At 48.2% G+C, this 26,124-nt stretch overlaps 2 protein-coding genes and 1 long non-coding RNA gene across 8 annotated transcripts in view; 1 reads left to right on the top strand and 2 right to left on the bottom strand.

The window, feature by feature from the left end:
- The window catches only part of LOC112992125 (KAT8 regulatory NSL complex subunit 1-like), a 41,310-nt gene extending 39,043 nt beyond the window's left edge, over positions 1–2,267 (bottom strand). For both annotated transcript variants that reach the window (XM_064505614.1, XM_064505615.1), the window contains exon 1: positions 1,793–2,267. In XM_064505614.1, the coding sequence (XP_064361684.1) occupies positions 1,793–2,184 (392 nt within the window). In that variant the 5' untranslated portion in view covers positions 2,185–2,267. The remainder of the gene's footprint in view (positions 1–1,792) is intronic.
- A 989-nt stretch (positions 2,268–3,256) lies between these two features.
- LOC135327406 (uncharacterized) lies at positions 3,257–8,663 on the bottom strand. Its single transcript, XR_010387508.1, has 3 exons — positions 8,209–8,663; positions 5,302–8,086; positions 3,257–3,360 (listed from the first exon to the last, which is right to left on the bottom strand). It is a non-coding gene; the product is annotated as an uncharacterized LOC135327406 (long non-coding RNA).
- DHX30 (DExH-box helicase 30) overlaps positions 7,975–26,124 on the top strand; it is a 36,236-nt gene continuing 18,086 nt past the window's right edge. For 2 of the 5 annotated variants that reach the window (XM_064505611.1, XM_064505610.1), the window contains exons 1-3: positions 8,678–8,848; positions 12,624–12,675; positions 24,129–24,259. In XM_064505611.1, coding sequence (XP_064361681.1) covers positions 8,693–8,848; positions 12,624–12,675; positions 24,129–24,259 — 339 coding nt within the window. In that variant the 5' untranslated portion in view covers positions 8,678–8,692. Of the gene's footprint in view, positions 8,109–8,677; positions 8,849–12,623; positions 12,676–17,104; positions 17,357–17,460; positions 17,672–24,128; positions 24,260–26,124 lie in introns of those variants that run through there. The other 3 variants (XM_026115012.2, XM_064505612.1, XM_064505613.1) reach the window with 3 other exon arrangements.

Genomic DNA, 26,124 nt, shown 5'->3' with positions numbered 1-26,124 from the left:
GTATGAAGATCATTTAGATAAATGATCTGATACATAAACTGAACTACTCAGCACATACAGCTGGCAGGAATAAAAGGTCACCTAGCTTTACAGTCTGTGTTAATCACCAAAATTACCGTACAGAACCCCTGCCGGTTTGGATCTTTCCTAAGAAGTGGTTAAGTCTTCCCAAGAGCTACACAATAGCCAGAAGAAGTAGCCCTGTCCCCCCCACCCCAACAGCCCCTCTTGGCAAACACCTGAGGTCACGACAACCAGTTTCAGAGAGAGAAAATGACAGAACATGGTTCATTTTTCTGCAGAGCCGGTTTTCTGGCAATTTCACACCATCGGCCCCTCCACAGGGAGCCAGACGCTCAGCTATGCTAGATGGAGAGCACAGAGCTGGGGCAGAGAGCAGGCCACCCCTTTGCCAGCAGCTAGCAGTTAGAGCTGGTTTAGCTGCATCAAATTACATTCTTAAATGCACCACACAAGCAGACTTGGAAACAACATTAAGAAAAATATAAAGATCTTCTCTGTTCTAAACATAAGTTAGTTTCCACACTACTGGCCGCTTCACATAAAAAAAGCAAAACCTATCATTTGGCACATCCTGCATGTTTATTGCAAAACACAGCCCACCACTGAGATGAGTGATTCTAACACACCAAAACTGGCAAGTATGGCTTTCTAGTGCACTTCAGAAACATAACTGTTTCAAAAATACTTTAAACTGGTTTTGGAACAATATAAAAGATATAAAAAATATCAATGCAGACACTGGGCTCCAGAAAGATGGAGCAGGAAGAAATTTTTTTTTCCTTCAAAAAGATGAAAGCTTTCTCTTCACATTGTTTGTGGAACAAGAAATACCCGATGAGGAAAAACAATCAGCTACCTTTTGGTTAGCCTCCCCATGTTATATCACCACAAGCAGCCCTATTCTACCTTTGTTTAGTACAGGGGTGTCAAACCTTGTCCTTTTTCCCTCCCCAGTTACATCAGAGGGTCTAACAAAAGGTCACCGCTCCCTTCAGACCTGGCTTAGCTCATATCCTTGAATGAGGACGGATACAACAGTATTGCATTATAAAGCAGCGTGCACTGCAACGGCTGTTTAAACAAACCGCTTTACAGATAAAAGTGATAGTAAAACTACTTCTGACCTAATATATGCAAACAAAAGCGAAACAGAAAGTGCATGTCAGTAAACACAAGTACACACGGGGAAGGATAGCTGGTGTACAAAAAAAAAAGAGCTGACGAATAACGGTGTCAAAACGAAGCCTTACGTCCTTTGCCAAGGCTTGACCCACACTACCAGCTTCTCTCCCGGTGCTTCAAGCCCGTCTCCGAGTCGTCTCCAGGCTCTTTCTTCCTGCCGCATCGCCACCTTCGCGCTCAAAGCGCTCCCCTCGGGGAGGGGGCCCCGAGCGCGGCCCCCCGCGCACCAGAGCCGTACGCGGCACCACCGCCCCCCGTTTCCTCCCCTTTCCCAGAAACCGGGACGCGGGGCCGCGCCGAGGCCCCCCCTGACCGGGGTGGGGGGGGTTCCCAGGAGCCGAACGACGGAGCTCGCTGGAAGGTTCCAGACCGCGGCGGCAAACGGAGGCGGCGGGAAACCGCTTTCCCGGCCTTTCGCCTCAGCAAAGCGACCGTTTTCGACGAGAACGATTAAAACCGCGCTGCGTGGCTCGGTATCCCGAAAATCCACGCGTGACAATAAGTTAAAAAAAATTTAAAAAGGCCCGTCGGGGCCCCGGGGAGCTCCGCTCGGGGGGGGGGGGGGGGGAGGGGGCCCGGGACTCACCGCGGGGAGGCCGCGGAGGGGCGCCGCCGCCCCGCGCTCTCGCCCTCCGTCTCGGTGTCCTCGCCGGAGCCGCCGCCGCCGCTGCTGCTGTCGGTGGCGTCGGAGTCGCAGGCGCCCTGCGTGGCGCGGAGGCGGGCGGTGGCGCTGGCCGCCAGAAGCCGCAGGTCGGGCGCCAGGGCGGGGGACAGGCCGCCGCGGCCCGCCCGCCCCAGGTACCGCGCCAGCCCGGCCAGCTGCTGCCGGACGTGCCGCTCCACCTGCCGCGCCTGCAGCGCCCGCAGCCGCCGCCGCAGCCGCCGCGCCCGGCTCCGCAGCGCGGCCTGGCGGCCCCGCGCCGCCGCCGCCCGCGCCGGGGGCAGCTCGGCGGGCGGCGGGCGCGGCGCGGGGGCCATGGCTGCCGCCGCTGCCGCCTCCCCTCAGGGGCAGCCCGCGCGCGCCATAGCCACGGCGGGGCGGGCCCGCACAATGCCCGCCCCGCGCCGCCGCGCAAGCGCAGGCCCGCCCCGGGCCCTCCCCCACCCGGCCGGTGTCGGCCGCCGATTGGTTCCTGTTGCCGGCACCGCTGCCGCCGGTTGGCTCCCGGGGCTCGCGCTCTCTGGGGAACGGGCGCTCGCGTGCGCGCCCACCAATCAGAACGGGTAAATACTGCCAGCACGTGCTGGCGGGGGAAGCAAGGCGGGCTGGCGAGCCAATCACGATCGTTAGCCCGCCTCCCGATTCTATAAGGCAAGGGGAGGGGAAAGGAGGAGGAGCTGCTCTGTGTGAGGCGGGCAGCCATCTTGTCCTGTGTCGGGAGCGGCCGCAGCGGGCGTTTCTCGAGCACTGAGCGCGGCCGGGCCGAAGCTCTGCTGCTGCCCATGATCACCAGAGCGCACTGCGGTCCCCGGTGCGCGGCCTGGGCCTGGCTGCACAGCGGCACGGCGCATTCCCAGGCAGAGCGGAACAAAGCGCTGGTCCTGTCAGCACGGCATGGCCCCGGTGCAGGGCCAGGTTCTGCCGTTTAGCCGTTCCTCCAGCCCGACCCATTTTGCATGCTAATCCGGTTTAAAAGCATGTCAGCCCGCGATTAATCCAGACGAAGTAATAACAAAATCAAGGCTCAACTAATTCCCTGAGGGCTTTCCAACCTGTCTGAGCATGCAGAACAGATGTGCTCAGGATTTGCAGTCTAGCAACAATCAAGAGGATGGCAATCACGATAGGATGCAACCAGGTCTTCAAAGCCGATAACGAGCTAAACCAAGATCTCTTGTTACAGGAATTCTCCGTATAACATTCAGAATAACACTCACAATGGGAATATTCAGCTCAGGAGCTTTAAGCAAAAAAAGCTAATGCTGTAACTCCACGTGAGTGGATCTCACAAATGTTCTGTCAAGCCTGTCTGGTAAAGCCTCAGTTGAGCATGTGAAGCATTCGTTGAGGTCTCAGTGGAATTTAGTACAGCGTCAGGACCGTGACCATGACCAAGGTCAGTGTCTCCAGGATACATCTTCGTCTGCTGTCTCCTCTGGTCTCTTCTAGCTGACATCTCTCTGAATTAGCCTTTTTACAGCTTCCTGTAGAAACTAGGCAAAATACCAATTAAGCAGAATTAGCATGACTTTACCGGGGAAGAGGAATCTGTTCTTAGCAAATAACTGAAAACCACATAAAGGAGTTGCAGAGAGCAGCCGAAGCACATAAACCACCAAAAGAAACGTTAGGACTGAAGAAGCAGTGTTTCCACACTTGCTCATCAGAAGATGGGCGTTTCTATGTTATTTCAAGAAGGGGCAGTAATACTTTTATTTGAAGTTCTACTGAAAAGGTCACTGAGTTAGCTATTGTACTCTGTAGTGTTTTATTAGAGGTTTGTGGCAAGCTTTCCTTATTGATGTAGCAGATTAAAAACATGGTTTGTAAAAATGTTATTTAATACTTGATTAAATATTTTTATCACAGGCCTCAGCCAAAAGCAACATTTAAGAATTTAATGTTCACAATTGTTTAATTTGGCCATGCAAAACCTATCCCCAAAGGTTTATTTCATGGTACAGCTGCAGCTAAGGAGGTAGCATCATTATTGGTCACATTTTCAGACCCATGTAATTCAGAAAAAATTGTATCCTTTATAACAAACACTAAGCCACAAAAAGGTGCCTGAGGTGCAAAAAAAAGAAAAATAGGAGGAAAAAACAGATTTAAGAAGGGACAGAAGATCAAAAGGATGGTTTTTCCAAGATCCTTAATGGGCCTGTCCACTGCCAAGGAACTAAGATTATCTGTTTCTAATACTAATGCTTACCTGGGAACTGCTTATAAAATTACAGTAAGATATCGTTGGGTGTAATTGTTTTGGTATGGGGGGCTTTGAGGGAATCTGGTGGTCACACAGTATTTCTTGACCAGCAGGGACCTCAGCTCACGTAACTGCTTTAATACCCAAGAACTATACACTTCCAGTCAGGTCTTGTCATGAGCGCCAGGAAGTGGTATTAGAAATGAAAGCATGGAGTTTATTATAAAAGTTTAAGACATGATGTGTTATCAACCAATAACCCAGCGTAAAAGCTTCCCTTAGAGGCACATTTTATATTTTCCTAGAAGCTTGATCACACAATTTGCTTTCACAACTCTTGGAGTTATTTTAAAATGCAATTTATCCATTTACTCCAGTACCTTCTTTTCTGACATCAAACGCCTTATCCAGATTACCAGAAGTTTTAAAAGGTACGGCAGAAAATTTTAACATCCTCTTTCCCAACACAGGAGATCAGAAAATTATTTTGCTCATTTGTTCCATTGATTACAGATGACGTATGAGGCCAGACAGATTTTCCTTTGGGGGATTTTGGGGTCTGGGGACTTTTTTTCCCAGTTTCCTGCTTATTGTGTTTTTACAATACTTTTTGTTTTTAACAACTTCAGCGATTTGTTCGTCAAATTCCACCTCAGAAGTTCTAACTTCTTACGCATTGCTTGTTAGCTTATGTTCCTTTCTGGTGGCTCCAACAGAAACTAGCCTTTCCAGTTACAAAAGAATTCAGTCCGATTCAAAGGACCTCTTGAACCTTGCTATTTAGCTAGACTGGTTTACTTGCTTCTCTGCCTCTTCTTTGGCCAGTTCCTTGCACTTGCTTGCACTACAGTTTCCTTAACTGCTCACTGTGCTAATTTCAATAATTTTATTTTGTGTTTGACTGTTTACTAAGTTACTGCAGTTTCCCTTTAAGATTCCATGTCACTGTAGCAGTTTTTGGTAGCATTCCAAGGACAAAAAAAAAGGATTCCTGACTCTAGGAATAATTATAAGCTAAAAATTGCATTAATGACAACTGACTTTTCAAGCTAAGACAGTAACTTTTCAAGTTAATCCTCAAAGCTTCCCCCACCCAAAATATATTAGTCCTTTAGTGCAGAAAAAGATCAGGAAAGCTTGAATTAAAATTGAAATACTTTCCTCTATAGTACCATATTTTTCAGCATCCTTTGGGTATTGTGTCAGAAAAAGTATCAATCAGTCTTACCTCTTCTGATGATAATCTTCTGTAAAACTACATTAACACAGTATTAGTTTGTCTTTAGGACTGCTACAAGAAAAAGGAAAAAAAGCCAAGTATGACCACTTGCAGAACTGTATGAGCAAGCCTGCAACAAAGTCTAGCATAATATAACTGGACTGCAAAGGTGTTAGATCCTAACAGATTCCAAAGAGAGTAGCAGCTACTCCATTCACTGAATGAGAGCTACATCCAGGGAAAGGTTTCCCAGGAAAGGAAATTAAAATTAAAAAGTATGTTTTACCAGAACTACCAGAAGTCTTCATTGCTTGTACTCACTGAAAACTGAATAGTTTTCCATCTCCAAAAACAGAACCTTAGTGTTTTGGCTTGTTTTTATTTTTTTAATACACTATTTCCATTAGTTGTGAGGAGTTTCATCTGGCAGAGAAACACATCAACCTGACTATTCTAATTTAAGGATGGGAAATGGCAATCTGTCTTTCCTAAAACAATACTGTCCCTCAGATGGTGCTGTCTATCTGTCATCTTCTCTAATAACTTTTCAACCTGCTGACTAATTTCAACTAAACTTGGCACATAAAACGCAGAGATGCCAAGTTCTTTTGTGGAAGAGAGTGAAATCAGCCTCCCATCTGCATGTGGCAGTATAAGCTCAAGCAGCCCGGCTACGGCAGTCCCGTAGTGATTGCCATAGCTTTCACACCACTTGCCGCCTATTGTACAGAGGATGGGGAAGGGACATGGACAGAACAGAGGTTAACGGAGGAGATGCTTAGGAGATGCAGCTGGGGAAAATACAAGAGGGTTTAGGTGTCTAGGTGAAGAACTAAAGGTATTAGAGTGAAGGACCAAGAGCTATTTCGTAAAGTAACAAAGTGTGCTGTTTTTGTTTGTTTGGGGGTTGTACATGCGGCAGGGAGACAGGTGCTGTAACAACTGTTACTGCAATTTGCTTTAAGTAGGGGGCAAGAGACAGGAAACTGTTCTTAGTTCTGCTGCATGTCATATTTTTTAAGCATTTTCTTTTTTACATGTATGACCCAATATAATCAAATATCTTTGAAAGAAAAGTTTCTGACTCTTGCTCAGTAACACATTTTCAGAACAGAAATAAATTATTCGACAAAAGACAGTTGAGAACAAAAAAAGAAAAATTATCAGTTGTGGTTTTATCTTCATTTTACAAGTTACAAGGAGTGATCACTGCATTTAAATCTTGTCTAAAAACAGCCTTTGCAGCATGTTTTAGATGCTTTAGATGGCACATCAAATTCTTTACAAAGTCATTATATTAAAGCTTTTTCCATTCTGAGCCTGCTGAAACTAATTGCATTGCTTAAGGTTACTTACCAAATGACTTTTGAATGATTATGCAGGCTTTTTAAGCTAAGCCTGTCATAATGGCATAAGTTGTTCCCCTTAACACTTTCTCTTCTTGCCCAGCCCATCTGTAAACACTACAGAGTGATGAAGACTACCCATTAGCCTTTCTGCCATCCTCCACAACCTACAAATTTAACTGGACTTCATGCTACATCTTCTGAACAACGCTGAGGAATAAATCCATCAGGAGTAAAGGTGCGATAGCTAGAGATATCTAATCATCTGCTACAGATGCAAATTTTCAATATACTTTGTTACCTCCTCCCATCCCACATGTACCCTCCAGTCTATATTACTAGTCTTACCACTCTAAAAGCTGGCAGATAATTTTTCGGGAAATTCCACTTTGACTTTTAGGTGACTTCCCTTCCATTGCATTTTGTCTCATGTCCTTTGTATAACTAACATGAACAAAGCTGGGGCCTGCAGACCACAGTGTGGAACTGAGAATTTTAGTAAGTTTAAATATATTCCAGGCATCTGAACACTTCTCTGGAAAGGAAGCTTCTAAATAGTGAAAATATTTTAAAATGTCATTTCAGTCACCCAGAAAAAAATTTTTCTTGGGATTAGTAGTCTGAGAAGTTTGTTTTATACATACTTGGATGAGATGAAAGAGTGAATAGAAATGGCCAGGAAAACAGCAGAGCTACGCATGCAAGCTAGCTGTTGCTAAAACCTGTATCAAAACCATGTTGACCTTACAGTGGTAAATTGCTACACAGAACTTAAGATGTTACAATTTTCCATAATTTTGTCTACCTTTTTTCATGTTTGCCTTGTTATACAAGCTCATATTACCAGAGGATCAGCAATGTGACAGCAAATCAGCACATCCAGACTGCGTTTTTTTTTCATCTGGGTCTTTTTCAATAGCCCATTTCCCTAATAAATTAAGCTACCTTCATCACACATTTCCTATTAACCATTAACGCAGCTCACCACCGCACTTGAGCAGTTTCAGCATTTTGTAGAAATCAAAGACACACTTTGGCTCCCAAAACCTTTGATCCAGAGAGCGAGAACGTACCAAGTCTTTGCACGTTACTGCGGTACTGTATTCCAGTGGCAGTAAGAAGCAAGGAAGCGCACTGGAAGGCTCCGCACTATCTCAGGGATTACCACCAGTATCTTTGGTAGTGCACAAGCATTTAGTTAGGTGATGATTGCAAACCAGGGCCCCAGTATTGCAGGGAGCACCAACACTGCTTCTCTTTGCTCACGTTAAGGTTGCCACGATGAGAAACAGCAACGAGCCTCACGCTGCAGCGAAGGAGCCACTCGCCCCGTTCAGTCATTAGCGGGCCTGCTCCAGAAGAGCCGTGGGCACCTCCTCTGCGCATATTCAGCGGACCTGAGTCTAAACAGTGATCGGATGTTTGATAGCAGCAGTGGAAGCTTCTACCTATGGAATAACCAACGTGAAGGTTGGTTAAAGGTTAACGCGGCTGTTAAGGCCGGTGCTTAGCACGCTAACGCACAACTGAATCAGGCAACATGAACACAGCACAGCATCTCTGCGATTACCTGGCAGCCTTTATGCAAGGGCTGGGTTTTTGCCACGCCAACATAAGCAATGCTTCCTCACAGCTCTACCCAAGACGGTGGTTTGAATGCGGGCCTAGAACAGCTCCCGCTCGTTCAGCCCCGCGGCCTCCCCCACCCGCCCACGGCCACAGCCCTCTCATGGCCGCCGCGAAGCCCCCCGCGCTGGGCCCGCAGCTCCGCCAAGAGCCGCCCTCCCCCTCGGGGCACGTCCCCGGGGCGCCGCGGCCGCTCCCACGGCGGGGAGCCGAAGCCCCGTGAGTCGCGGCCGCGGGGCCCGACCCTCCCCGACCCCCGGGCCCGGTGCCACAACGCGGCCGCCGCGTGTAATGGCGGCCGCAGCGCCCCTCTCCCCCGGCCGCGCGGCACCGCCCATTGGCGCCAGCCGTCGCCACGGCGACAGGCCCCGCCCCCCGCCCGCGCTCTTCCCGCCCTGCCTCGCGCGCGCTTGTCCCTCGCTCGTAGGATGGGAAGGGGGGGGGCGAGCGCGAGGTTTCACATCCGGGGGAGCGAGGCGGAAGAGCCGGCGCGCGGAGCTGGGGCGCCCCGGAAGCAGAGCGCGGAGGCTCCTGGGAGTTGTAGTCCGAGCGGCGGCGGACCGGCGCCAGAGAGTTGTGAGGAGGTCGGTGGCGGCGGAGCCGGGGCCGGCGCCGCGCCGGGCGGGGGAGGCGCGGGCCGCGCGCGCGGCGGGGCGGGGCCGCGGCCCGGAGCCCGCGGCTGAGCCGCGGGGCGGCGGCGGCCTGAGGCCGGGCGGCGGGAGAAGGGGAAGGAGCGGGGAGGATGGCTGCGAGCCGCCGCCGGGGGCCGGGGGCGGGGGGGCGGCGGCAGGGCCGCGCGGCGCGGAGCCCCGGGGCGGCGGCGGCGGAGGGCGAGGCCGCCGGCGCGGGCGCAGTGCCCGCTCGGTGGGGGGGGGCGGGAGCCCCGGCCCGGGGAGCAGCGGCCGTGCGGGGCCTGCGCGGCCGCGCCGGGCGGGCGGGATGCTGGGGCCGGCGGCGCGGGGAGCCGCGGGGCCACCGCCGGCAGCCGGGCGGCGCCGGGTGGAGTCGCCGGAGCGGGGAGCCGCGGCGGGAGGGGGCGAGCCCCGCTCGGGACGCGGCGGGGGACCGGCCCGGGGGGCTGCGCTCCTCCCCGGCTGCCCGGGCCGCGCCGGCCGGGGCTGTGGAGCGGCTCCGCGTCGCGGCTCTCAGCCTGCCGCCTGGCTCCGCTTCTCCCCGCGCGGCTCCGCGCCCGCCGTATCGTTACTACTGTCACTTTCCCCCCCATCGTCGCTGGAGCTGCGACTCCGGGATGCCCGTTTGGTGGGTGCCCGGGCGCCCAAGGGAGGTCCCGCCCTGGGTCCTTCCTCCAGGACCTTCCCAGTCCCCTTTTCCCAGCTTTTTGGAGCTCAGCAGCGGGAATCCTGTGGAATCAGGATGGGTAAAGAGAGGTTTCCCGCAAGCATCCCCTGCTCCTTTGGCCCAAATGGCGGAAAGTCAAGGCGCTTAGCTTTGAACGGATCCCAGGGCAGGTGATGGAGAGCTCTGAGACGGGATGACACCTAGTAAGATAGCGCAGTTCCTCCTTTGTTCCTATGACAAACCACTTGGGGCTATACCTCTTCGTGCATCGCTGAAGGATCACAGCTTTACTTCTGCACTAGGCAATAACCAGAAATTCTATGACGTTCTCTTCATCTTGATGTCGTTTTTTTCTTGGGGAGATGTTTTTTCCTCATGCACGTGTGTGGTTGTTTTCCAGTGGATCAAAGAACTTCAAAAAAGACCTAATTCCCGGACCTTTGGGAATTTATCTAATAATTTCCGGTGCCACACTTGCTGGGCTCGTTCTTTGCCTTTGCGGCAATGGCGTTAAGTCTATTGCCGACAAACTCGCAATGTCTCTTTCGCTGCCTGGGACTCCAGTACTTTGCCAAGCGTGAGGCATAAAAGTGCTCCACATCCTGCCTGTGCCATCCTGCGTGGTTGGTTCTCATTCCAAATGTATCATTAACTTTCCTAATGAGAGTCCTGTGTCATCATACACCCATTCTTCGTCAATCCGGTGTCCTGTGAGGTCCCACATTTCTCTGCTCTCCTCAGGGCCTAACCAAATATAGTATGAATCATCCAAAGTCTCCATCTTTCATTTTTTTCATGTATCCTATTAATTTTGGTGAATGGTGAAGCAGCTGCCATAACTGGACATCTTCTTTAGTATCAGTGCCTTCAGCAATGTCAACATCAAAAATCTGAGATTTCCACCAGGCTGCTGGCTGTGCTAAAACTGGTGATTTTTGGCTCAAGATCTGCTGTGCTAGGAGATCTGGTGCTGGCTGCTCCAGTGATGATGCAGCAGGGGCTGATCTCTTGATGACCTTAAACCCAAGCACATCTATCCAAGCTCTTCTGTCCGCTTTGACCGTGCTCATCCTGGATGCTCAAGCTTGAAGTACTCTGGCTCCTCCCTTTTATTTAATAGGGGTCCCTCATCAGTGGGACCTCATTACCTGATTAGTGAGACCACCATTATAAATAATAGCTTTGTTAGAGTTTTCTTGCCAGTGGGGTTCTCGGTTGTCAATCTTGCAAGTTCATCATTATAGTTCTTTTCTTTTTTCTTTTTTTTTTTTCCTTTGGCCTTGAACAGAAAAGGCTCCTTTCTTCAACTTTTTGCCTTGCATTTGGTTTTCGATCTTCTGGGCTTGGTGCCCTTCTGCCCATCCCAGATTAGGTGAGATGTTCTTTGTCCTCTTTCCGCTAATTTGTGCTGTGTAGGTAAACCTCGCCTGTTTATCTGCATGAATGGTACATTACTCCAGAAAGCTGTAGACGAACTTCCCTGTATTCATGGGAATACAGTTAGTCTGCTTACAAGCAAACAGCTTCCCAGTTTTTGTCACACTTAAAAGTCTGGGAGGAAGAAGATATTGCAGATACCTCTATGACTTAGATCTAAGAATATATTGCAATATTCCATGTCGTACTACCATTTGTCTCTCTCCGGTGACTTCAAAGTGTTCCAGGACTTGTTCTTTTGTGTTGGAATAATACTGGAATCCTGTAGTTTAGCAGAAATAGCACTGGCTTTATGATGATGAACAGGTCACCCAGAGAGGTTGTGGAGTCCCCATCCCTGGAGATATTCAAAGCCCGACTGAACAGGGCCAGGGCAACCTGCTGACGTTGACCCTGCTTGAGCAGGTGGATGGACCAGATCATTTCCAAAGGTCCCTGCCTAACTCAGCCACTCTGTGATACCATTTGTGCTTGGACTGAGATGATGCCTATGTGAAGGAGGCAGAAGACTGTGATCTGGTCCGCTCTTTGCCCTTTGAATCTGCGTTACTCCCTTAACTTAGCTCCACAGTTGGATGCTTCAGCCTCAAGAGTCTTGCTCGACTACCACAATAGAGCTTGCTAACTTTGTGCCATGCAGTGAGTTATTAGTACTAATAATGTTTTCCTCAGCCATCTTGTTAATGACTACAGCATGTATGTTTTTTTCATTTTTAAACAAGTTGAATAACTGTGTTTTTATTTATTTAATCATTGAAAAAGGCAAAGTGTAAACTTGTCGCAAAACTGAGGTTTGTTTCTGTGTGCCTGCGGGGAACTGACTTGCTGAGCAAGGTGTCGTTTCCATGCAGTTGTGTTCTGAAAGTGGTGCTGTTTTAGGTCCTGTTTGCTGTCGCTGAAGTAAACAGTAATTTTTTCATTAGTTTCAGTGAAAGTAGAAGTGAATCACTTGGAAGCATAATAGTTGTAGGACTTTAATTTTATCTACTACAGTAGCCATTAATATGGATAGTTAGTATTAGTTTTGTCTAACTCGCAACTCTGCTTCAAACTTGTTATAAAATCCATGTTATTCTATTGTCAAGAATGCCTAAAATGTATTAAATAATTGGCATGCCAGATAAAGCACCCCAAAAGCAGATCTATTTGGTTTTTTTTGGTATTTTTCTTATTTGAGTAAAAGCTATTAAAAAAAATAGAAAGTTTAATTTGATTTCAGGAAAGAACACTTGCAGGTGTATGTGTGTCTGTCTTCTCAGTTTGTTTTAAGGAAGGGGTGAATAATGGCAGTGGTCTACCTACATGTGGCATTTTAAAAACCAATATGCCTAAATCGTTACCTTCATGGAGACAAGGGATTTCTAAAACCTGCAAACTGCTCATTGAGAATACGCTCCCTGCCTTCGGATGTGGAGCAGCCGGTTACAATATGTTAGCAGATAGTACCTGCAGGATTCAGATGAAGCTTGGCAGGATATGAACACCCAAGCTGAAGTGTGGTTGAGAGCTATCAGCTTTGTCTTGTGCTAAAGACAGTTTCAGAAATACTAAACACTTTAAACATCTCAAAGGAAATACTAATTCTAACTTCCTGTTTCTTTTTGCTACCTCTTGCTTTCCTAGGAATCAACCCTTTTCGCTGTAATGGAGATGTTCTCGTTGGATTCCCTTAAAGGTAAGGACCTCAGAGAATCTTCTGATCAACTACTACTTTTTCTTTGTCCAGAGATTTAATACTATAGCAGGTTGAAGAAAACATTTCTAAGAAATAGCAGTGTCTTTTTTTAATGCTAGATAACTGAGAGGTTTGTTCTACAAATGTCTTTATTTGTCAGACTTCCTTCTCGATGCATTAGAGACAAAAAGGAAGTGGATATAAATATGAGTATACCTGCACTAGTGATAGCTGTGTAACATATGATGCCAAATTGTATGTTTGTGAGACGTTCTTTATCTCCAAGTGGAGCCCGGAGTTCAAAATTTGCCCTTAACTTTAGGTGTAAAGCTACAATTGTTACAATCAGTGTAACTCAATTCTATCTTGGTTAGTGTGCCAGGTGAGTAAGTGTTGCATAAAAACAGTTACATTGAATACAAGAGATAATTTGGGGGAAAGGAGAGCCTAGAAAGGGGAAACGGCCTGTGGTATCATCTGGTCTAACTTAATGACAAGGTGGATTTGCTCCCCATTGTTTAGCTTTAAGTAGTCTGGTTTAAGTAGGGGTTTTCTTTCCCTTTTAATTTCATCCTCCTACACATAGCCGTATCCTTTTGTACCACTTCAGTGAGTGCTTTCTCCCTAGTGTTTGCATACTTCAAATATTTGTCAACTGTTATCATGTCCTCTTTTCCTGTCATTGCTTTGCCAACCTCTTTATTTAGAACTTCTGGGATTTTTCTTAATAAGTCCCTCCAGTCACTGGCCATTGGTGGGGTTTTTTGTTTGTTTTTGTTTTTTTTTTGTTTTACATCCTTTTCTGAACTGTGTTACTTGGCCTTAAAATAGGTGCCTAGAACTGAATGAAATATTCCAGATATGGCTGAATCGGTGAGGGATCGCCACCTCCCTTTTTGGCAAAGTCACGCTTGCGCTTCAGCGCTTGGGAAGCACAACCGTGCACCAGCCGTTCTTGTAGTGCTGCCATGCTAATAAAGTGAGTCACCAGGACTTGTGGGTTCCATATTTAAAACAACGAAAAGAAAACACATGCTTTATATGTCCAGGGTGTTAATTATGTGTAGAGCAATTTTAGTTGGGAATAAAAAGCCTCTGACCTGCCAATTAAAACGTGACCTGGATGGGAGCCTGAGACAGCGCAGGGACTTTTCCTCCGAGGGCTAGTGGTTTGTCACGGCTAGACTAGGTGCGGGACTTTGGGTGCTGTACCGCTTCTGCTTGGGGGGGAAAGGAGATCTTTAAACCACCGGAGTTTGTTAATAGGCTTCTGCGTAGTGCTGCTGCCTTTGCAAAGGCTTGGGTAAAAACGAGTTAACTGCTGAAGTGACCTGAATTGGCAAAGCCTGGGAAAGTGGCCTTAAGCTATTATTTATATGCTGTTTTACTCTCATCACTGCAAAATAAATATATTTGGATGAAAATTATGCAACCTGTGACTTCTGGAATTTTTTAATAGATTGAGTCTTAACTATTTTTTCTTTGATCATAAGATTTTTTTTTTAATAATTTATAGAGACAAACCACTAGCCCTACTCATGTCTGTCTTTGCATGCATCACCACACTGACTTCCAGCATCTTCTCCCAGATTTCTCCTTCCCATTGACCGTGTGTTTCCAAGAGCTTTCCAGAGATGTGTGCTTTATTTATCTGCTTTTGTTTGTTTGTTTTGCTTTTAATGATTGTGGTCTACAGCCATGGTTTTCATCATCTTCAAGCTCTTGTTATCACTTCTGTTTCTTCACTGATGTTCACAACGTGAAACAGCTTAGTAGCTGCGATTTTTGTGACTGAAGGGCAGCCTCCTACCTCCTCTCAATCTTGGGAAAATGCTAAGTGCCAAATAAACAAATTACTGTAGTGAGTTAAGTAGTTTCACGATAGACACATCTTTCCAGAAGGGCGTATTGACATATACTAGTATCTCTAGCCACACTTTCATTTTAGCCCTTTTTGAAGCTTTTGTTTAGAAACCAATTGGATTTTTTTGAAAGTAGGAGTTCATGCAACATGCTATCAAAGATTTATATGCAGTTCATTTCCTTAAATTGGCGACTTGTCTAGCAAGATTGTTTTTCGTTTTAGTGTAGTGATGCTCTTAATATTTGTAATCTAAGACTTGGTCAATTAAGTGCCAGAATAATTGTTGTCTTTCTCAAAGACCTGTCTACATTTTTCTTGTGTTTTTTTCTGGTGCTGCTTCAAGATCTTTTGGGGGTTTTTGTTTGTTTGTTTTGTTTATTTAGTCAAAAATAACTATACAGAGACAAATCAGTAGCTTATTCACAGAGGTTCTAAAAAGTGTGTATATTGAAAAAGGCAAATGTTATGCATGTGGTAAGATTTTTCAAGTGTTCATGCATGCATTTGCTTCCAAAGATATTTTTTCCCCTATACAGGATTTTGTTTGTTAACTTTTCAGTTCTCAAAGCTCTTCATGTGGAATACAGGCTTTGTAGAACTTACCTGATTATGCTAGTTAAACTTTCTGTGGTTTATTGGAGACTTCTCTTTCTGATATAAAAAAAAATCTTACTCTGCTTTCATCATGATGTTTAAGCAACCATTCATATAAAATTGTGGCTTACACACAAGCTATTCACTGAATAATAGGTTATTTAGCATAAAAATGACATCCTTACAGCTTAATGCTAGTCTGAGATGTACGTTGTTTATATATTCTAATTGCTTAAAAAACAGTTCAGATTTTTTTTGAATATAAAATTTCCCTGCAGTGTTTGAAATTCAGCAAACACTGTAGCACCGAGAACTTTGCTCGAGACATTTAGCCATTCATGTGGAAGCAAAGAACAGAAGCCTATTTTAAGTTGGGGGAAAATGTGTAAAAAGGCAGAACACTGTCTGTGTAAATGATTTTAAAATTCTTAGTGTTTTTCTCAAATGTTGGTAGATAAAACACTGCCAACGGGCTTTATTGTTTGTTATAGACACACTCGAATGCAAAGCGTCAATGCGCGTGTAGGGGGCTGAACGCGTAGCTGAGAACGAGCAAGAAACCCGTCACAGCTTTTGGGTTCCAGGGTGCTTTCTGAATTTCCCTATTTGTTTTTGCAGCTGCTTGTATTAAAACACTTGAAGATTTGTCTTGCACATTTACAGGCAAAACCAGTGTGCAGCAGCGAAGCTGAGGGTATCCCAATGCTATGAAAAGTGTAGTAAAAATTGCATGTGCGTTTTTTTCCTCTGAATAGCGAAGGTTAGTAATGATTGTACAACCCAGATCCATCCTTGGAGGAACGGCCTGTGGCTTCTGCTCGCAGCAGCATCGCCGGGCTGCCCCGTTTCTGAGCCGGTGACTCAGGCTGTGGTGAAGCTTGCGCGGGCGCGAAGACCTCCCCTTTCGCAGGCGTTCGGGACGCCGGCAAAATACCCCTCCTTCGGGGCCGCCGAGGTGCCGGCGTTCGGGCCGAGGCTCGCAAATGCCAGGCCGCTTGCCTTGCGGGGCGCCCGGGCGAGGGGGGCACCCCCGTTTTGGGGGGGGGGGGCTGAACCCCGCAAGTGTGGCTGCCCCGGAGAAGAGGAAGGAAAGGGCCTTCTGCTGCTGGGGGCGGCGGGAGCGGAGCCTCTTCGTGGGGCCGGGAGGGACCAGAAAGCAGTTCCTCCTCCTCCTTCTTCATCCTCTCCCCCTCCTCCTTCTTCATCCTCTTCACCCTCTCCCTCTCCCCCTCCTCCTTCTTCATCCTCTTCACCCTCTCCCCCTTCTTCATCCTCTTCATCCTCTCCCTCTCCCTCTCCCCCTTCTTCATCCTCTTCATCCTCTCCCTCTCCCCCTCCTCCTTCTTCATCCTCTTCATCCTCTCCCCCTCCCCCTCCTCCTTTTCTTCATCCTCTTCATCCTCCTCCCTCCTCCTCCTCTTCATTGTCTCCCCCTCCTCCTTCTTCATCCCCTTCATCCTCCCCCCTTCCCTTCATCCTCCCCCCTTCCCTTCATCCTCCCCCCCTTCTCTTCATCCTTTCCCCCCCTTCTTCATCCTTTCCCCCCCTTCTTCATCCTTTCCCCCCCTTCTTCATCCTTTCCCCCCCCTTCTTCATCCTTTCCCCCCCCTTCTTCATCCTTTCCCCCCCCCTTCTTCATCCTTTCCCCCCCCTTCTTCATCCTTTCCCCCCTTCTCTTCTTCATCCTCTCCCCCCCTCCTCCCCTTCATCCTCTCCCCCCCTCCTCCTCCCCTTCATCCTCTCCCCCCCTCCTCCTCCCCTTCATCCTCTCCCCCTCCTCCCCCTCCTCGCACCCCGGGGGGGGGTCGGGCCGTTGCCCCCGGTACCCGCCCCGGCTGCGCCCCAGCTGCCCCCGAGCTAACGCGACTCCCCGCAGGAGGGGGCCGCCGCGCCGGTCCGCCACGCCGGTCCTCCGCGCCTGCTGCGCGCCGGGTGGCGCTGTGGCGCGGCGCGGCGGGGCGGGCCCCTCTTGCCGGCGCGCCGGCGTCGGCGGCGCCCTGCTTGAAGCCGGCGCCGGGCAGTGCCGCAAGATGGCGGCGCTGGGGCTGCTGCTGCAGGCGGCCGCGGCCTGCGGCTCCTCGGCGCCGCTGCGCCTCTGCCGCCGCTACCGGGCGGCGCCGGAGGCGCGCGGGCTCTGCACGCGGCTGCCGCAGTGCGCCGACGAGGCGCGGCCGGAGGAGCCGGGCGCCGAGGAGGAGGAGGAGGAGGGCGCCATGGTGAAGGGTGAGCGCGGGGAGGGCCCGGCGGCGGCGGCGGCGGCGGCGGGGCCGGTGCGGCGCGGCGCGGCGGCCGGGGCAGCGCACGCAGCGGAAGGGAGGAGCGAGCCCCGCTGCCCGCGGCTGGGAGGAGGCGGCGTGTGCGCGCCGCACGTCCCTCCCCGCCCCCCGCCTGGCATCCGCCGGCCTCCTGGCGCTGCGGGCGGGCTAGGCCGCATCGCGGGCAGCGGCGCGGGCGCCGGCATGCGCGGCAAGGGAGAGGAGCCGGCCGGCTGCGGAGCCGCCGCCGCCGCGCACGGCTGCGCCGCCGCCGCCGCCGCAGGTAACGGGCCGCCCGGGGCCGGGGATGGGGCCGGCGCTCCGCGGCCTGCGCGGCGGCGCTCTTTGTTGCCCGGCCCGCCGGTAACGGGCGCGGGGCCCTTGGCCTCAAGGTCGCGGGGCCGGAGCCCTCGCCGCGCCGGGCAGAGGCGGGAGCGCGGCTTGTGGCCCGGATCCCGCGGGGCCGAGCGGGGCCCGGCTGGGCCAGCGCGGAGGCCACGCGTTGGACGGGGCAGGTGGCCGCGCCGCTTTATCCCGCTCCGCGGGCGGAGGCTTCGGGCTGGCCTTCGAGCGGGTCGTGCCGCTGCCCGAGCTGAGCGAAACGCGAAAGCAAACGCTAAAAGCTGTAACTAGCACAAACTCTCCTATTCGCCGTGTTCATAAATCCGGTCAAGGAGGGTCTCTCCGAAGCCTCGGAGGCTTCTCCGGGCATCAGCCCTTCAGCGCGGGGCAGCCGGTTGTGCCGGGAGAGGCGCGGAGTCCAAGGGGAAGCGCGTTCCTGCTGTTCGAAAGGAATCGTCGCTGCTTTTGTAAAAGAGCCTGTGAAAGCGTGTTTTGATGTTGTGTTTTGGTGCTTGTCTTCGGTTAGCTTATGAGGCACGAAGAGCGCTTCTAGTTTAGAAAAATAAGTGTGGTTTTGTGTTGGTGCTTACAGTTTCTGGACTGTGTCTTAGACTGCTACTTTTTTCCATTCTCAAATAGCTGCTTCTAGTGTGAGCTTTATTTGCTAGGCTGTCACCTTCCACTTTAGAAATTTGGTTTCTGTTATGACATAAAAGCTTCTTTTTTTTTCCCCCCTCCATGTTCTGTGCTCTGTCCCTCACCTTCCAGCTCTTTTTTTTCTTTTTTTTCCTCCTCTCTTTGTGATTTCTGAACTCTTTGGGATCTGAGTTTCATTTTCCTTTCAGAAGCCTCGCCGTGCTTTAACCTGTAGTTCAGAGTCACATAGCCTTCTACTATTCTGTTCATCCCGTGCTGATGCAAATTCACTCACTGTTAAAGCAAATACCAATGCACGCCAAATTACTGCCTAATGAGCTGCTTCAGGTGGTGGCTAAGAAGGGTAGTAAACTGATTTTTTTCCTTTCTTACACTTCGTTCCTCAGATAGCACTTTCTCTAACAGGCGTTTTCAGAGCGTGCTTGAGTGCTTTATCTCTGGGCCTCAGTTAACTTTTCCGGAGTGACCGTTTCCGTCGGTGGATCCGGTCCGGCGGCTCGCGGCGCTGCCCGGCGTCGTGGCTCAGCCGCGGTGCGTCCCTGTGTTCTGTGACATCACCCGGAGCCCCGGCAGCGCGCGAGGAACGTGCGCGAGAGGTGCTGGGATTGGCCTCCTCTGTCCGGTTTCTGCATGGTGGATCGGCCATGCAAGGCTCTTCTGGCGAGAGTTCGGCAGTAGCGGAAGGTTTGTTTTGGGGATTAGCAAGCAGAGCGTCCTTAGGGTCTCCTTGGGGGTCTGCTCTACCTGCTACTTGAGCCTGCAGAGACTGTAAAAGTTACTTTAAGAACCTGTGTACAGAGGCAAGTCCTGAGCCTTCAGCTTGTAGGCTGATGTCCTCTTAGGTAGCCTCTCTTGATTACTTTTGTTCCTGGCCTTGAGTACCATTACAGATGTAGAAAAATCAACTCTTATCCGAGCTCAAAAACTTGCAGTGTTTCATAGGTATTTACATCCAAGGCTTCCTGTCGTTGGGCTTGGTGGTAGGGTGTTGTAGCAGATCTGTGAGCTTGACCTATGTTTTGCTCTAAGGCATCCTTGTCCGTGGGTGGTTAAATTTGCCCACCTGTAGACTCACAGAGAAATTTAGGTTGGCGTGGACCTCTGGGCAACATCTGGTCTAAGCCTCGGCTCAGAGCAGGGCCAGTCTGAATCGGGTTGATTAGGGCTGTGTCCAGTCAACTTTTGAATATCTCCAAGGATGAAGATTCAATGTTAGTCATTCTGGTGGTCTGGTGTGGTAATCTCACTTGCATTTGAAGAAGCCTTGTCGGCTTTATTGATTTTTTTTTTTTCTCTTTTTTTAAGTTTGTTCTTGTTTAGGCAAGAGCTGTATGCTTTTTTTAGTAATGTGTATACTTTAAAGAAGCCTTTATCAGTGTTCCTTGATGACATTTAAAAAAGGAAAAAAGTTCTTGTGTACTCTAAAATGAACTGCTGGGTGGATTGACTCTCTCTTTCTTCCCTCCCCAGTAAAACGTGCCTAGGCTTATGAAATGGGTGTTATGGAGCCATAAGACTTTCTTCCTTGTGAATTTTTGAGGCATTAGGAGCATTCTTCTCTGAGACGGGTTTATTACAGTGGAGACCTACATGTCGATGAGTTTTGCCTTAATAGTTTCTCCTGGCTGCTCTTTTGTTGCTTCTCCAGGGATGCTTGTTTGTTGTGTCTCCAGGGAAGAGGGTTTGAGGGAAGATAGGAGCTGTTGAGGTTGATCTAATGCTCCTCTGTCTTCCTTAAGCAAGACTGTAGGCCATTTATTTGTCCTATTTTTGGACCTGATGGTGTTTTTACTTGTCAGATTTTGGGGGGTTAATAGAAGGCTTCTCTTCCCCCCTCCTCTGAGTTGTTTGGAGTTATCATTGACTTTTACAATAAAGTTAAGCACTCACTGGTTTCGAAGAACAGAAATCAGTAAATTGGCTGATTTTGATAACCCCACCCTGAATTGTCTGCTATCCAAGATAAACTTTCAATATTCCTTCATGAGCTTGGAGCTAAGTGTAGAGATCTCTTACAGTTCTGGCTTGATAGGGGTTGGGGGTGAAAATCGGGTTTATTTCATTTTGGGAATATTAGGTTATACTTGCTCCCTCTGCAGGGCTGTAACTACCATTAATATAATTCCTACCCAAATATCTGTTCCCAACAGTCAGAGAGCTAAGACACTCTTTGGATGAAGATGCCAAGAAATACAATCTGGCAGGAAAGGAAACGTTCTGCAAATCCAGTTCTGCAATTTAGGATTGTTTCTTTAAAAATTACTAGTTAGGCACGGCTTCGTGCAAGATGAGATCCTTTCAGCTCTCGAATTCAGGATAAGAATGGACTGAGGGTAATCCATCAAGCCTTGGAGTTGCCGTTGGTACGTCAGATGCTGCTGCTGAATATGGCATTGTCAGCTGTGAAGAATACATTGTGTCTCGGCTGGTAATTCAGAGCCTGATCTACAAGCCAGAACTGGGCTTTGTTATTCAGAGAGCCTATTCTTTGCTCTAGAATGGATTAAATATTCAGTCTTGACTGCAAAGTCACCTTAGAATCTAAGAAATTGGCTCTGTCATTCGATAATTGCATTTTTGGGGGTGTTTAAAAAAGAACATACTTCTTGCCTCTGCCTGTTTCTTATCACGAAATTTCTCAGGGTATTGCTTTTGAAAGGGGAGGCAATTAAAGGCCAAATAGCACATGTTGCTGTCAGAGTTCTTTTTTATTCCTCATTTATTAAGTGAATTTAATAGGTCATTTGGGAATTGTCTTCCTTCTCCTCCCTCCATGCATCCCAGCAGTATGGAATGGAATAGAACTGTGGAGGGTGCCAAAACCTTAGTCACTTTTCCAGTTTTCTTGAACAGGTCAAAGTCTGCATATAGTGGTGCTTGCTGTATGAGTAGGTAGGTACGTCACATTCGCTGTGTAATTACTGAAAGTTGGCGTGTGGCTCTTGGTTAGGCTGAGGCCGTTTTTGTGCTCCCCTGGCCAACACATGGAAGATTCATGAGTTCCTGCTATGTTCCCCTGTATGTTGTCCAAGACTTTGCCCAAGTATTTGTCAGAAACAACAACCTGTGGGGTTTTCAGTATTCTTTGTAATGGCAGATACTGTGGCTGGCTGCCGTGCATCACGCATGAGTGCTGAAAAGCCCATCGTGCTTTCCATGGTCTTCTGTACATTGGCAGAGTCAAAGGAGAGGGAGCAGGTAGCAGTTTGGATCTGTTCGTTTTGATGCTCTCCCCTCTAAATAGTGGGTTGAAAAGCAACACCAAACGGAGCCAGTTTCAGCTGCCAGTCAGAATTAGACAATTGTCGGATTACAGTGTTACTTGTCTTCAAATGATATCCCACTCTTGGCATCCTTATCACAAGCTGTGCAGGTTGTATTTCACTATCTGCCTGTGTGTGTTGCAGAATCCAAATTCCTTCTGTATCTGGTCCATTTGGCTTCTAAGAGCAGTTTCTCTGAGATTCAGTTGGCTCTATGGTGTGGAGGAAGAGCTTTCAAAACTACATGTCACCAGTGACTTTTTCTTGGTCTGAACTCTGGATCAACATGCTGGTTTCTACTAGAGAGAGTGATATCATCAGCAGTGTGGGGTTTTTTGCTTTCCGACACCCAGTTATCTACAGTCTGACAAGCGTTTTGTCTGCGGTGGTACAACATGACTCTTTCACCTCCCCTAAAACTTGTGATTTATGCATTGGTTGGTTTTCTGGTGAACACTGGTGATGCTTCCTGATAACTTCAGTTTTCCCTAGCTGAGCAACTTCTTTGAAGATATCTCTTAGGTATATCTGTGTTACAAAACCTTTCTCTTAAATACTTTGTTTCTTTTCTGGAGCCAGTTAGCTTTTACCTTCATTGTAGCAACTCTGCAAGCCGTGTTTTCAGGAAAACATGATAGCGGATCTTGGCGATACTCAACTAAGTGCTACTAATGGGTCATTTCTCCTCCTTGGCTTTGGCTCAATCTGAAATCCAGATTCTAGCAGTACAGATCATCATGTATTGCTGACTTATCGTTACTTACTGAAACTTCTCCCCGAACACCGCTAGAGATTCAGAAGCCTTCTAAACAGAAGTCCCAAAACCCATTGATGGTCTGCAAGAAGATGATTAATGAAGTTCTGACCACCTGGGAAAGATTTGTTTGTGGTGTTGACCGAATGCAGGATCATTGGAATGTAGGACTGGTTTAGCTGAGCTTGCTGCTGCCAGAACAGGTGATCCCACTCCTCTCGTCTATCCCTTGCCCTGGTTTTGGGTACCCGCATGACTGTGCAGTGAGCTGACTTGCTTCCCTAGCCCAAGAGAAAAGCAGCATGCTCCATTTTTCTGGGTTAGGTTGCTCTCAGATTAGGACGGTAAATCGTGTCTCTGTACGATCAGGTCTGTGCCAGAGCTGGAGCAGTGGTAGTGGTAGAGCCTGGGGGAGGTGGCACCTACTTTCTGCAGTGGTGATCTGCTCAGCTGTGTAGTGTGACTATGTCCATGACTGTTACCACATCAAACTGAATCTGATCTCACTTGTGCCACTGCTAAAAGTAAGAGCTCTCTTCTGTCTTGCCAGATACAAAGACTATGCATATGAGAGTGAGTGAGAGCAGCTTCCTTGCCTGGTAAAACTGCTGGTGTTGGCATTGGGGAGGAGGGTGGAACATGAGGTGGGGTGGCCTTGTTCTGCCTGGGGGACAGTGTGATTCATTTATTTATTTCGGAGCACTTTCAGCTGATCACTAATATCCCCTTCCTGCGTGTGCCGTAGCCTGAACTGCATTTCTCATCTGTCAGGGCAGGGGAACCTTCCTGCCCTCAGTAGCTGCCTCCTCAGGCGCTGCTTCTCGACTTGGTGCTTGGCCTGGTTTATCTCTGAAGACTGTGTTGGCAAACTTACTTCCAAGGAGTTCTCTGAGCAATTTGATACAAACCCGTATTCCCTCCTTCTATGGAAGCCATCCCAATAAATGCAGAGAAAAGGGACTAGAGATGAAGCAGGAAATGCCAAGGTGCTATTTACCTTTATCCCCCGTATCTGGATCTACCATGGAGCTTGTGTGTTTGACGTTTCTGTGTTCCCAGGACCCTCGGTTTGACCCTGAGGTGATGTGCTTGGTTCGGGGGGGAATGCAGGCACTGAAGTCTATTCACGATGGTTATTGCTCCATTGGTTTTTGATATCAAAGGATGACAAACAGCCGCTTTTGTCGCTGTAGTTAGAAAGCAGCTCTACCTCCATGAATTAATCTGGACTTTGAATTCTGTGCTAAGTTGTCTGTAGCTAGATTCAATCGGGTATTTTTAGTCTGCCAGTTCTTCTGTTGATACTGTATTTAAACAAAAAAAAAAAAAGCCTTTTCCGTGCTGCTCTTTGTTAGTGTCACTGAATCATGGAACTGGGAGCTCCAGTACTCATGCAGTCTAACTGGAACATATGCAGACTTGAAAGAGGGGGAAGCAAATAAGGTGTGTATTTCGGGGAAAAGCATGGGAGATACAGTATTGTTGGCCGTTGTGGAAATGCAATGTCGTGCGTTTGGAGGTTAGGAGACTTTGCGCTCCTCTACCATTTTGCTGATGCCTGGAGACATTGTGGGTGAACCACTTAATGCTTCTGCTTACTTTTCTATCTGCAACCTAGAGATATTGCTGCTCACAGAGCTGCAGTGGAGCAGGTGTTATGACATGCCTTTGAACAGGACTGCACAGGAATTATAAGGCATTTAGTCCTTCTGTTGTTTTTTCAGATTCCAGAGACTTGTTAAAGGAATTTCCACAGCCTAAAAACTTGCTCAACAGCGTGATTGGACGAGCTCTGGGTATTTCTCATGCAAGGGACAAACTGGTATACATCCATACTAATGGGCCAAGAAAAAAGGTAATTCTGTTGTATTCTAAGTGGGTGGTGGGGGTGTGTGTTGTGCACTGAGTGGAAAATGAGCCAAGAATACTGCCAAACCTGAAAGTAACTTTTTAATACAGAAAACTGCAGCAGTGTTATGATTCCAAATTCATATTGCATGATAATCCTTTAAACAAAGGATTTCCCTCCTCCTCTGGTTTCTCTTTATTTTTCACACACTTTAATAGGTATGTAAATGTAGGTCTTGTCCCTTTCCTTTTGTTTGTAGAAGGATGACTTTTTCTTTTCTCTCCTAAGTAGCTTGCTGCGAGTGGTTTCTCTCAGCAGAAGGACACACAGTCTGCTCTTGAATGTGCTGCTATGTACCTCACTACCTTAAAACATTAAAAATTGAAGTGCAATTTCTTTAGACCTTAGTAGGCCTCGATTTTATTGTTTCTAGAGTCTAATAGAACAAATGCCAAAAATGCCTGAGGAAGCCTAAAACATTCAACTGCAATCAGAAAACAAGAAGGGGGTGGGGAAGGGAATGGGGGGAGGCTTTTAATGCTACTTAAGTGCAGAATGAAATACAGACTTTTGTTAAATGAACCAAAAGAATTCCAGGCTGCCAGTTTGCCAAGTTGTTTGAGCGTTTAGTAGGATATCAGAGGCCTAGATCTAAATCAGTGCTATGAATTGAGCAGAAGGTCTTGACTGCTGGCTGCTCTGTGTTCAACGGCTCTCCTCCTTTTGTCACGCCACCTCTCCAGCCCCAGACCTTCCAGTCTAGAGCAGAAAACCCTTTCCAGCTGAAGGTTAACTGCAACATACGTTCCAGGAAAAGCTTCAGTTCTGATGGATTAACATTTTCCAATAACATTCTGTCTAACAGTTCCCAGACAGTTCTTGCTACCACATCCTTTTCACACATCTCTGGGTTTTAGGCAATACATTAGTAATGGTTGCTTTAAAGTTCCTTTATTATTTGCCTTTTTGTGTTGCTTGCTTTTCTGAAGCAGTAACGCAGTTTCCTGACTTACATTTTGGAATGAGCTATCCGGTGCCTCAACATTTTAGTTTGCGTAATTGGTTCAAATTCTTGCTTGCACTTACAAAGATTAACATTGAGCATAACTTCAGATTCCTTAAAAATGAAATAAAAAATGGAGGCGCTCTCGGAGAAAAGGAGGATTGGGTTGGGAAAAAAAAAAACAGGGAAAAGAAGTGTATGGGGATGGAAAGACAGGTGAGAGAGACCGGATCAGTCTTGGTTGGGAATGGGACAGGGCTTTTTTGTGAGCACCAAGTAACTTGGCAGCTTTCGTGAGACATCTTTTCTTCTCAGCAGGTTTGGCCTTTTTCATGCAGGGCCCCTAGGCAAAATACGTAGCAATTTCCTACGGTAAGATGAGAGGCAGGTGGCAGCCAGCCAGCCAGATGTAGGCAGTTGAAAAGTCAGGAGCCTTTTCTCTAGCATTATAGGTGGGGTTTTCTCAGCGGACGTAAATGCCATCTTTCATCTTTGCTGCAGAAACAGGAGAGAATTCCTTAGGCATTTCCCTCCTTTGAGCCTTACAGAAACTCAGTAGCAGCATGTGCAGGGACAGGAGTAGAACGAGTTCTTGATTTGGAGGAATTTTTAAAAAGGGGGTAGGGTTCAGCTTTCAGAGCTCTGCTGCTGCAGGTTTTCGGCTGCTCTGAGCCAACTGAACTGGTGTAAGAGGAGCATGATGGAACTGTTAGTTCTTTTAGTAGCTTGCATTGTGTAGCGCGGTGCAAACTGAAGGCTGGGCACTCGTGCCAGATGAGTACAGTACCGTCTGTGTGATTGTGGTGCAGTGTGCTCCTAATTAAAACTACAGTAAGTGAGCATTTAGAGAGATTTGCTTGCCATTGCA

The sequence above is a fragment of the Dromaius novaehollandiae genome, chromosome 2 (assembly GCF_036370855.1).
Source record: "Dromaius novaehollandiae isolate bDroNov1 chromosome 2, bDroNov1.hap1, whole genome shotgun sequence".
In the NCBI taxonomy this organism is placed as follows: Eukaryota; Metazoa; Chordata; class Aves; order Casuariiformes; family Dromaiidae; genus Dromaius; species Dromaius novaehollandiae.
Note: the sequence above shows the minus strand (reverse complement) of the source record. Positions and strands in the feature narration are given on the sequence as shown.